Source organism: Ceratotherium simum, chromosome 13 (assembly GCF_057802395.1).
Source record: "Ceratotherium simum simum isolate JZ-2026a chromosome 13, ASM5780239v1, whole genome shotgun sequence".
Classification (NCBI taxonomy): Eukaryota; Metazoa; Chordata; class Mammalia; order Perissodactyla; family Rhinocerotidae; genus Ceratotherium; species Ceratotherium simum.
In genome coordinates, this window is record NC_141912.1 from 3,012,264 (window position 1) to 3,025,229 (window position 12,966).

General features: G+C 43.4%; 1 protein-coding gene across 3 annotated transcripts in view; it reads right to left on the bottom strand.

Moving 5' to 3' along the window:
• SERPINB6 (serpin family B member 6) overlaps positions 1-12,966 on the bottom strand; it is a 29,481-nt gene that overhangs the window by 15,146 nt on the left and 1,369 nt on the right. For all 3 annotated transcript variants that reach the window (XM_087437926.1, XM_004432165.3, XM_087437925.1), the window contains exons 2-3: positions 3,047-3,221; positions 140-289 (exon numbers count right to left, since the gene is read on the bottom strand). In XM_087437926.1, coding sequence (XP_087294052.1) covers positions 140-289; positions 3,047-3,211 — 315 coding nt within the window. In that variant the 5' untranslated portion in view covers positions 3,212-3,221. The remainder of the gene's footprint in view (positions 1-139; positions 290-3,046; positions 3,222-12,966) is intronic.

A 12,966-nucleotide genomic window follows, 5' to 3' on the forward strand; every position in this document is an offset into this window, starting at 1 on the left:
TTTACAGACGATAAAACTGAAACGGAGATAAAGGAAGTGCGTGCGGTTAGCGCTTGGAGCCCTGAGTTCACGCCCACCTGAGTGAAGTCACAGCCCACAAGCCTTCTACTATACAGTGAAAAACAGCAGGGTAACTTACCGAGAGGAAATCATAAGACTTTTCTCCAAACAGCCGGTTGGCGGTTCTAAGCAAGTATTGCGTGTCAGTCCTGTTAACCTCGCTGAGAAGCGACTGGAAACCCTGGTGGACATCTCCACCTCCGCTGCCGCTCTTACTTAAAGAAAGCGCCTGAAATTGAAAACAGAATAAAAATGCATAACGCTCGATGTCAGGAAATAGAAACCACACTGAACTCAGCCTAACATCTGTCCAGATCCTCACTACAGCTTAAAAGAAGATTCATCCAATTAAAGACCGAAAGATCTTGAAAGCCACCCAGTCTCCCTCCCTAAACACTTCCTGAGGGAGCCAGAGCCTTGACAGCATGGGCAGGAGCAGAAATGCCCCTGCGCAAACCTGGGCTCTGTGTGCTCACTACTTGTTGTAGTCTGTCTGCAAATAAGGCTGCCATCTGGGCCTCCCGTCTGTGCAAACACAGGCCACTCCTGCACACAACAGGTGCAGCCTCTACCCACTGTTCACAGGTCTCGGCTGGCCCCGGGACTTGCTCTGACCAACAAAATGCAGGAGAAGTAACACTGTTCCAGGCTGGGCCTTGAGAGGCCTGGGAGCTCCATGTTCGCTCTCTTGAACCCCAGCCACCACGGTGTAAGAAAGTCCAAGCTATCCTGCTGGAGGCCTCGTGGAAGGCCCTGGAGAGTTGACACCATATGGGGAGAGCACTTGTGGGAGGACAGACGCCCCAGCCAACAGCCAGCACCAAGGCCCCAGAATGTGACAGAGGCCTTCTCGGATCATGAGGGTTCCCAGCTGGCACCATGGGGTCAGGCCACAGAATCTGAGAAATAATCAATCATTGTTATTTCCAGCCACTAAGTTTTGGGAAGGTTTGTTCTGCAGCCATAGAAGATCCATGCATCGAGCTAGACGTGGAGTTCTCACAAAACATAACAAAAATCCACAACATGTGGCGCTGGCTTTGGACCCAGGCAGCTAGCAGAGACGGGAAGGAGAGGGAGTGAGGAGACTGTGAGTAGAGGCTGGAAGGACAGGGAAGAAATTACTACTGGAGGTCGGAGAGAAGGAGCTCACGGCATGAACCAGCAGAATAACTGCGGAGACTGGCCCCTGCAGTGAGGGGAAGGCTGGGCATTTCCCCAGTGAACCATGGATCTGGCTAAGGAGATGTCCAGCAAGAACGCGGCTTTTTAGCTGCCTGGGATAAAGTATGGGGAAGAGAAAGATGAGCTAAAGAAGGAACTATTTCATTTTCAACCAGAATTTAAAGGAAATATTTCCAACCTAGGACTTGCTAGGTGGAAAATAAAAACGTTTCTCATTCCCAGCCTCTCCCACTGGCATATGATTCCAAAAATAAGAAATGGCCTCATGACAGAGATCAAATCTCAGGCACAGATCTCAAGAGCAGGATCCAGATCCTCTTTGTTAAAACCTTAAAAAGGTTAAGGAAGTGCCTCCTAGACCCTCTCGGCCAGACAAAGAGGCTTCTAAGCATCTTAAGGACTTTGTCCCCCAGCACTGACTCCCATCCCGCACAGAGAGTCCTGCCTTACACAGGTCTGTGCGTGTGCTTTTGTCCAATGAAGTGGATTCTAAGTTGACATACAGAAATCCCACAACGGTTTAGAAGAATCAACCCTGCTGACACCTGGATTGTGGACTTCCAGCCTTCTGAACCATGAGGAAATAAATTTCTGTTGTTTCGGCCACTCAGGCTGTGGTACTTCATTACAGCAGCTCTAACAAACCAAGAGACCTCCTCCATCATTTCTGAAGGGAGAGTTCCCTGCGGTTATCCCTCTCCATCTCACCTTTGTATGTTGGGGAGGGTGGGGCGGGGGCGGGGCAGATAATTTGCCTCTTTAGTTTACAAAGCTCTGCACCCAAGTAACGATACCGAGGAGCCGCATCTGAAGAGCCTCAAGAGCCCTGTTCTTCCTGGACTTCAAGCCCAAGCCTGGCCCAGGACGGGATGAGACTCTGGGGTTGCAGGAGGAGATAAGTGTACCTCACCCGTGGGAGGACTGTGAATCACTAGGGGCTAGCAGGCAGACTATGGCAGTCATCAGTGTCCCCAGGAGCCATGCCTCTGGCATTCACGCCCTTGTGCAGCCCCTCTCGGGCTGACTCTGGGCTTGGCGGCGTGACTGGCCTCAGCCAGTGGGGCATTAACAAGCATGACAGAGCAGAGGCCTGATTAGCACTTGCACATTCAAGCTTGTCCTCTTGGAAGCCAGGGACTGTGCTGTAAGGAAGCCCAGGCCACCCTGCCAAAGAGACACCATGTGGAAGGCCCAGGGGACGGGGCAGCACTTGGAGGAGGCCACACGGCAGAGGCCACGGTACCACACCAGTGACCCAGCCGGGGCCAAGAGGCGCAAAGCACTGCCCAATCCACCCAGAGTCATGCTACGTAAATTGTCATCATAGGCACTGAGTTTTGGCCTGTTGGTTACTCAACAACAAATAACTGAAACACTACTGAAAACATTTTTGGCTAAGTGCTAGCCTAAGGTTTTACACTTAAATGAGAAAACTAAGATAGAAATTTCTAACAATTGAAAAGCAGGTGACAACATCCAAAGAATATCACAGGACTCAGGCTGGACCTTGTGACTCTACATCTACTCACAAACTTGGGTACCAGCTACTACTAGGAGGAGGTGAAACCACTCATTCTTCTGAATGGAGTGCACCCTCCTTCCCTAACATGTCAGAGGCACCCAACCCGGCGGACCACCCCAGGGCTCAATGTCCTTCCCTAACAACTCTGTCCATACCCTTGCAACACCAGCGGAGATATCTGGCAAGAGCAAGTCCTTTGGGATTTAAAACCTGCAGGACCAGGTCAACTGACAAAGTAATAGCATTTACTGTTGCCCAGAAATGGCTTCAGGTACATACCTGGGACATCTGGGCTGCAGTGTTTCCCTTTGCCCCCATGAAGACCATGGCCAGGGCAGAGGAGATGCTCATGGGCGAGAAAAATACATTTTTCAAGTTGTCTTCACCCAGCTTTTTCAAAAGGTTTAAGGCAAAGGTGCCATTTGCTTCCAACAGGGTATCCATGACGGTGAGCCTGAAACAATGGATTTAAAATCAGTATCGCATAAATAGGGGCTTACGTGTTGACTGCAATTCACTCCATTATTTGGTTCACTGAGGAAATAGGGACACACACGAAACTCTATTTCTTTTTGGGACCCTCAAGGTTATTTTGTGTGTTTCTACTATTAAGTGAAAAGAAACTGAACAATTAAGTTGATAATATGATCCTGTTTTGTGGGGGGAAGAAACCAGGGCGACTTGTATCTGTACACCTGTGTGTGACACAGAGAAAGCGTGGAAGGACACATGCTCGACTGCTCACCCTAGTTACTGCCGGGGGTATGAGGAAAGGGGTATTGGCTTCTCCATTTCTGTATTGTTTGGTGTGTTATACGGGCCTATACATATTATTTTATAATTTAAAAATTATTCAAAATGAGAAATCTAATCACCAAATCATACAAGAAAAGATGGCTGAATGTTTTATAATGTGGGAGAGACGACCCCATTTTAGGATGACCTGAAGCCTTAAGATAAAAGATAACTCAAACCACGTACAAAGGTGTATGAAAGCCTTAAAAACAAGTACTTTTGACCCTCAATTCTCCCTCTAGGAAATCTATGCACGTGACAAAGCCCAGGTCTAAGACCACGCTCCCCAGGCCCTCCTGCCCCCTGTTCTGGACAACGAGGGCACCTGGTGATGCATGGCAGCAGATGCATGCCCACATCCACCTCCAGACACAGGCCTCAGAGGTCAGGGGTCAGGGTCTATCGCCCCTGCCAGGTAGGGCATCTGGCAGGGTCCAGAACAGGAATACTGCTGGGTGGTTGGGGATGGGGTGGGGTAGAGGAATCTTCAAGCCGGTTAAAGCAAAACAGGTCTTCAAAGAGACCCATTATCGACTTCCCACTTTACAGTGGGGAACCTGGAGTTCACAGAAGTGCAGTGACATATCCAAGCTAAGGAGTAGACGGGCTGAACTTAGGGCCAACGCCCTGTCTTTTGATTGCTGAACTTAGGGCCAACGCCCTGTCTTTTGATTGCTGCTCTACAAGTCGTTACTTCAGGAAGAGCCTGAAGGGTGTGGACAGAGGAATCAGGTGAGAGGACAGGAGGCAGTGAAGGGCCCAATCTGTCAGGAAGCCACAGGTGCAGCAGAGCCGGCTGGGAAGGAAGTGACTCTGGGGGGGCAGCACCTGTCTGCTCTGGGATCATTTACAGTCTACTGTGTCCACGGTTAGAGGGGGAGGAAATGACTCATCTGAGCAGGGGTGGGAACCTACAGAACAAGGAAAGGAAAAGGCAAGAGTAAATATTTTCATGGAGCAGAAGGGAGGGGGAAGGAGGTATCCAACTGAAAGACCTGAGAAGAGAAGGAGGAATTACCCATTCTTCACCGACCATGCCTGTACGTCATAACTGTGGTCGGCTGAAGAAGGGCCCCAAGAAATCTGCGTCCTAACCCCTAGAACTTGTGAATGTTCCCTTATATGGCAAAAGAGACTGTGCGGATGTGATTAAATTCAGGATCTTGAGATGGGGCGATTATTATGGATTACTCAAGCGGTCCCTGCATGTCATCACATGTATCCTTAGAAGAGGAAGCAGAGGGGTATCTGACCAAACAAGAAAGCACCGTGAGGACTGAAGCAAGACATTACCCTGCCGCTTTGAAACTGGAGGAAGGGGAGACAACCAAGGCATGCAAGAAATGCAGCTCTAGAAGCTGGAAAAGGCAAGGGGACAGATCTCCAGAGCCTCTGGCAGGAGCAAGGCCCTGCCGACCTTGGTTTCGCTCAGTGAAACCTATCTCAGACTTCCAGCCTCCAGAACTGTGAGAGAATAAACGCACTGAGTGTGTGGCAATTTATTACGAGAGATGTAGGAAACAAATACAATAACGAATATACCTGATAAATTTTCTATACTGTCCTTGTTGAAACATTTTATTTTCAAACTCTTCTTTATTGATTATAGACAACATCCTGGGTCCTGGGCAGCCCTGGTTTGCTGCGGCTTTCCATACACACCTTAGATTACTAATTTTTAATGGAAGTACAATAGAACGTACACATTACTAAAATTCTTCTTTATATAACTGATTCTTTGATGATACAGAAATAACTTCAGCATTTTGCAGAGCCTTGGGAACATCAATATAAACAAAAGTAGCCATTATATGAAACTGACACAAAATTACACACATTTTTGGTTATTTGGATTTTAGATCAGCAAAAGCTGATTTTAAGAGAAACAAGCGGTAAAAGAGGGAAACTGCTGAATCAAAAATGAGGAAAAGAGGAGGCACTAGAAAACCAGAGCACAGTCCTGAGCACTCCTGACACACTCAAACGTCCAGACTCAGACAAGCGTCTGTGGACGCCCCCCCGCCCCACCCCTGCCCCCAGCACCAGTCTTCCTCTTGCCTGGAAACAGGGACACTTGCGGCTTTGCCCCTGAGATGGCTCAGCCCACAGAGAGGCTGCCAGGCTGCACGGCCCCGGTGAATTGAGAGAGGACAGAGGATTAGGGCCCTGGGCATGTCAGGTTTCTTGCAAGTTCAACTGGCCAAGGAAAGCTCCCGATCCTATTTTACCAGCCACATACATTGTCCCCTCCAGTGTTGAAGGAGGATTAATTCAAATGGAAATGCCAACCTAAGAAAGGCCATTAATAAAGCACTCTGTCTCTGATAACGTCCCCAACGAATTTGTTCTGGGCTCTGACCTTTCAGGCACTGATCTCAAAAAGGCACACTGCCTCCCTCTCCCACTCGGTAAGCAGCAGCCTGGCCAGCCCAAGTGCTCTACTGGGGCTGAGGAGAAACCGATGGACTCCCATTTCCCTGTGTCAAGGGAATTTAAAGCTGAAAGATCAATAGTTACTCAATATGAAGCACCTGCAGTCTTCTTTTTTAAACACTGAGTGGGAAAACAAATCAGGAGCTTCAGAGGAAAAGGTAGGAGTCAGGAGGGAGGGGGGGTTACAGTCCCAGCTCTGGAACCATGAATAAATGACTAGATTTCTGCTCCCTCTATAAGGGGCTATACCAGATCATCTGTGTTCCTCCCAACTTAACATCCCATAATTGTTAACATTAAAGCAGAAAGAAGAGCAAAACTTTAGCTCAATCTTCAAAGCCCACAGTGAAGTCAGTAATAGCACTCCATCTCTCACTTGAAAATGACTGCTGTTGGCCATTAAATGGAAAATTATATCCATGTCCTATAAAAACTGCTAAATAAAAAAGAAACAATAAATCAACAATGCCCTGGAGGGTTATCCAAGATATGCAGGATAATCTTATAGCAGAAAACATCTTAATAATGAAAGGCCTCAAATCAAACAGGAAATGATACTTCCAAACTTCTTAATGTGACAAGGACTATCTACTTCTGCTGCCATCACCACCACAGATGATAAAGTATCAGAGGCTGTTCCCTGGTTTCCCACACAGGAACAGGAACAGGGTATCTGTCATGTGACACTTGTGTAACTTTGTTATGATAGTTTGGGCCAAGGCAAATATAACTCACGAAACATAATGAGAAGGAAAACCATCAGAAATAAGAGGAATAAGCATAATTAGCAAACTATGTGATGGTCTACCTGAAAAGGAGCCAGAATCAACAAATATTCTTAAAACTGATATAAAATGGACTCCAAAGGACATTAGCAAATTTACAAAAAAGAAAAACACAGCTAATAATTATATTTAAAAGTTTTAACTTCAGAGAAGATAATAAACATCCTTTTTTGAGCATATACTATGCACTAGGTCCTACAGTAGCACTTTTCCGAAAAGATCCTTACAATCCTGTGAGGCAGGTTAGAATATCAGCATTTGACAAGCAAAGACATGGAGGCTTAGTTCTTTAAGTATCTTGCCTCTGCCCTCATAAGGCTGCAAGATCAGGGTGAGGGCTGCAAACGAGGTCTGTGTGGCTCTGGAGTCCCCTCTCTTAATTGCTATGGCACACAGTCTTCCAAAAAAAAGCCTTCCAAATTAAAGTACTTTTTGAAAACATGAACTTTGAAAGTTCAAAAATCATTAATTTCCAATACTGACAAACTAAGATAGGTATTCCTTCTTATACTATGCAAATGATGCTGTAAATTGGTACACTGATATTTCTAGAGTGTAACTTAGAATTACGTAAAAAATAAAGGAAGGAAGAAAAGAAAATGCCATGAAAACATTCATACCGTCTGAACCAAAAATTCCACTTATGGAAATTTCACTAACGGTAAAACTCACAGGTACTGATAAACATATTATGCACAAAAACAACTACTGAAGTACTTCATATGTGGCAGAAAAAAATCTTTAAATGCCCAACAACAGAGAACCACTTAGATTCTGTCACATCCATGATGAGATATTAATAGAGGTATTAATTTTTTTTAAATCATAGTAATACCATGAGAATATATAAAATTAAGTAAAATAAGATATAAAACTATAAATACAATTTTTAATCTTATCTATGTAAATTAGGAAGAAAAGTACATATGAGCATAATTTATAGACAGAAAGAGTGGAAGGAAATATTATACACCAAATGGTTATGGGTAATTTTTATTTGTTTATATTTTTCTGCATTTTTCACATTTTCTACAACATGCCTATATTATTTTTAGGGGGTTTTTTGGTTAATTTTTTTAATGAAATTAATATACATGCACTAAGTTTAAAATCAGATGGTGCTAAAAGATATTACAAAAGACAACAGGCTGTCTTACATGGCTGCCTGCTCCCTTCCTCCATCCACGGGTTTGCTTTATCGTAACTACATGGTACTCATTGCTAAGCCAAGCAGAGTACTAGGAACACATTTCCTTTCTTTCACTTAACACTGCTTTTCCTTATGTTAATACTGCTTCCCCCCATTTCTTTTGTTTTCTATGTACCTATGGCAACTTTCCCCCAAACATTCTACAGGTCACTCAAACCCTTTCAGTAGTTTTTTCATATGCTCAGATACAGGGAATAATCCACCAGCTAGCTCCCTTTTCCTCGCCCACAGTCTATGACTGGTGAACACAGGGATTGTCATCCCCAAAGAGGAATTTTCACAGACAGGGAACAACTTTTTCTACTAAAATACTTTAGTTAATAGTCAATTAATTGTTTGTCAGACTGGCAAAAATATATTTTTTTCTCAACCAAAGCACACTGCTTACACAGCAAAGAAATTATTTTTTCTTAAATATTTAAGCATTGATTACATATTTTAATATATCGGATTTTTTTTTAATGCTTTAAACACCTTTCAAAGCAAACTTATACATTTCACAGCCAAACCTCAGTAAACATTTAAATTTCTATAAACCTACTAAATTAAGACTTACAAATCTAGTAAGCTAGAATCACCTAAGACTTTCCTACATGCTTAAAAATACACAAAACAGTACAATGTTTACAAAACTTATTTCTACTCCTGTACTTAAGTCTAGCACAAAGGTATTAATACCATGGGTTTAATTTATTTTATCTTTGTTGTATCTTTTTATACCTTTCCTAAGGTGACAGTAATGCTTATTTTAATGGTTTTCTGGGGCTAAATAAATCTTAAGGGCCCATCCCCTCCCACACAGGCTGCCTGGTTCCATCACTGTGCCCTCCCCGCTGCTTCTCGCAGCCTGGCACTCACTCTTGGATAGCCAAGCACTTTCCAGCAGGAAAGGAAGCTGTGAGCTTCAATTTCCCCTTTGCTGGGCATTTACAAGGCCTCAGCCAAACACCAAATCTTAGTTTCTTGTAAACCAGTATCTTTCCTGAAAATGAAGTATTACTTGAGTTTTCCTCTACCTGGGTTGTATAACCCAGAGTTCTATCATACAACTTGGCTATAAGTCTTTTAGTTTAATTTTCATGCCTTTAGGTTGTTTTGTATAACTAACGGAATAATCAATCTTCTTACATAGCAATCATAGATGAATTACCACACAGCATTTCCTCAAACATTACTAAAATTCCTTTGTATCTTTTTTGTGTGTGTGTGTGAGGAGATCAGCCCTGAGCTAACATCTGCCAATCCTCCTCTTTTTTTGCTGAGGAAGACTGGCCCTGGGCTAACATCCACGCCCATCTTCCTCCACTTTATATGGGACTCCGCCACAGCATGGCTTGCCAAGCGGTGAGTCGGTGAGCGCCCGGGATCCAAACCAGCGGCAGGATCCGAGCCTGCGAACCTCGGGCCGCCGCACTTAACCACTTGCACACTCAACCACTTGCGCTCCAGGCTGGCCCCTCTTTTGTATCTTTTTGAAGCTCATCTTGATTTCTCATCTGAACTTATTAATGGACTCATGGCTTTTTACAAACAACATATTTCAATTAGCTGATTTTGTTTTCTTCTTGGTGCTCAAATTGTCATAATTGGGCTAGTGGGATTCTCTTGAAGTTGGTTACTTTATCTTGAGACATTGATCTCAAACATCCTTGCTTTCTAGCAACAACATCTTACAAACCCATTTTGAATGTTTTTTCCAGTCCAAAGACACAAGGCATCAGCCTCTCTCCTGGTTTCTTTTAATGGAAAAGAGTTGTAAAGTACAAAATCTGAATTGTTGAGCAGCGTATGAGTTTTGGTGCTGTTGTTAGGCCACACCACTGACAAAGCTGGAAAGATGTTTCCTGTCAAGTCCCTCATACACCATGCTGTAAATGAGACCGCCACATGAACTTTTTATACACCTGACTTTTCTAAAACATAATTATACCTAAAGGTGTTCATCTGGGCTGCAATTGAACCACCCTCCTGTTTCATCATTCTTACATGTTGACCTCACTGTTTATCAACCACATATCTGACACTATTCACTTTGGACCCCCTGCTCTTCAGCGTGCAGCACTGCTGTCTACCGTGGGCTATCCCTCTGCCAATAATATCCTTTCTGTTGGACCGCAAAGTCTTCCTGCTTCATGGTTTACTCCCTTATTTTGATGAAGCAAATTGTCCAGTCACTTTCTAAGACAGAATACATACATTTTGATTTTCTTGCATGTCTGAAATGTCTTTATTCCACCATTCCAGATGATTGACAGCTTGGCAGGGTCTAGAATGGGCTGCACATCATTTCCCCTCCAGCTTCTTGAGGCATCGCTTCATTGCTTCCCAGTCTTCAGCCCTGCCCTTGAGAAGTCTGATGACATTCTGACCCCAGTTCCATATCCGCACCCCCCACCCACCCCCGTTCTCACTCTTTGGAAGCTTATGAAATCTTATCCTTATCCCTGATATTCTGAAATGTCACAATAACTGTCCTTCTGATGGGTCCAGTTCATTCATTTTGCTGTGCACTTGGTGGGCCCTTGCAATCTAGCAATTCAAGAAAATTTCCCTTCCTCTCTGGGAAAAGTTTTTGAGGCACTTGTTAGTTTCCTCCCAACTGACTCTGTTCTCTTTTCTGTCCCTTCTGTTAGTCAGGCACTAGAGCTTCCGGACTGATCTCACTGGGCACTGCCCGAGCTTCTTGACGTTGCATCGGGCACAGAAACTGACGTTCGTACGGCACTTTGGAATGGGCAAGGCTGCCCGCTGCAGAGGCAGAAAGCTCTGCTCTGAGCTTCCCTCTTCCATTGTCCATCACAATGACATTTTGTTCCATTTTCTGGAAGACATTCATGACTTTATCTTCCATTCTCTCTACTGATTTTTTTCTAATTTCAGCTATTATATTTTCAATTTCCAAGGTCTTCTTGTTCTCTGCTGTTCCATCTTCACAGTCTTCCACTCCAGTTCCTTGGAGAACGTCAATTATAGTTTCATCAAGTTATCTTCTGCTCCCCACATCATCTCCCTTTCTTTGTGATCTCTTTGTTATTGTGGTTGGTGTTTGCTTTATTTTATTTAGGTCTCTCTTTCACACACAGGCTTCCCACAAATGCCTGACAATTCTTGGATGTCAGTCATGTTTAAGAGGAAAACACAAAACAATGCTGAAAATTCTGTTTCACTGCAGTGTGATCAAGGAGTCAGTAGCTTTTTTGTTGAAGAACCAGCAAATGGAGGAACCCTCTGGTCCAGCTGCTGGTGGTGTTCTGGAAACAGGCAGGGTAGGGGCTGGGGGGTTTCTATTGGATCCATAATCCCCTCATTTCAGCCAGTGCCTGGGAGTCCCTGAGTATGAGCATCAGATCTTGTAGGGGTGAGACCTGATCGTCTTCTGGGTGGCTGGGTAGGGCAGGGAGGGTGGTTGTCCGCTTGCCAGGGTCGGGGATGGCAGGTGGGGTCAAATCCATCTGTCAACACACTTTCCCCCAAGGCCCTGTTCTGTTGCCCTGCATTTCACCCATGCCTTTCCAGGTACTGGAGCCTCAGGTGTGGAGCCTGTCAGCTCCTTCCAGGCTGTTTCCCCTCCACAGGCACCCAGCCACCCCCTCTAGTCACTTTTCTCCCCTAAAAATCTCTGACATCTCCTGTCTACTCTCTGTCTCCTCTCTCATTTTCCCTGTCCTCGTGTTTTTAATGCTTTACAAGACTTCTTGACTCATTTTGGCAAAGTTTTATGAGAGAAAGGAGCTAAACAAACGGGGTCACAAATTTCAAACTATTTTTGTGAGCAGAGTAAAACAATATTTTAATGTTTAAGAGCCATTTCTTCAGTTATTACCCAGTTTCTTTTAATTGTGAAATAAATTCCCAAGCACTAAGTAACATTTATTAAAATTCGTTTGTCATGAAATGTGAATTTGAAAATAATCTGCCACTACTACATAATCATAAAACAATTTTCATTATCACTTTGCAATAATATATAAATTCTTAATAATCAATCATGAAAAGATTAAAGAGATCTTAATCCTAAAAAAGAAAAATAAACCCAAATTTAAACAGTTTCCCACTTACTAAGATATACCAAATATCAAAAAAATTATAAACAATCTAATGAGAATTTATATTGAGAGATTTCTCTCATCTATTCAATGAACATACCAGTGATAAGGATGCATATTTCACAGGAGAGCACATTGCAAACTCAGCACCTATCAGTGGCTTTCCACATCCCTACTTCTTTAGCTTCAGTAAGATAGCCAAAATGTCCTTCATACACACACACGCACACACAGATATGTGAAAAACTCATTATATATTTCAAATTTACTGCTTTAATAACAGTGTACCTTTTAAAAACAAAAATATTTAATTACAAACATAAACATTGACTATTAAGGTTTCCATGATCAATTTTAAATGTGTATGTGCGGGTATATATGGAAAACAAGTCTAACAAATCTATCCTAGCACCATATTTTTCCCTGCAGTATTACCAGTAACTTTGAGCAGTTAATGTTCATAATTGATTTTATTCAACTGATCAAGTCTTAATAATTTTTTAAGGTGTCACTACTTAATTGTGCTTCTTGCCTTCTTGGATTAAGGATGCCTTAATTTCATACAGAATTTAATCATTTAAAGATTGGTTTAATGGAGACTTGGCTCCTGCTTTTCTTTCTCTTTGTTTTCTGATGTAGCGTGTGTGTGTGTGTGTGTGTGTGTGTGTGTGTGTAATTTCTCTGAGCAACAGTTGTCTAATATGTAAACAGGATGATTCTCTCTGTAAGTTTACAGTGAGGATTAAATAAACTAATGCCTGGCACACTGCATATTCAGTAAATGGTGGGTAGAATTACACATTATTTTATTTCTTCTCATGTCTAGACCTAATCTCAGGTCCAACAAGCTTGGAAATCTAAGGTGTGTGGTCTTCCCCAGGATCTTATACGCTTGGTGTGAAGTAGGTGACAGAAAAGAATGGTGATTCC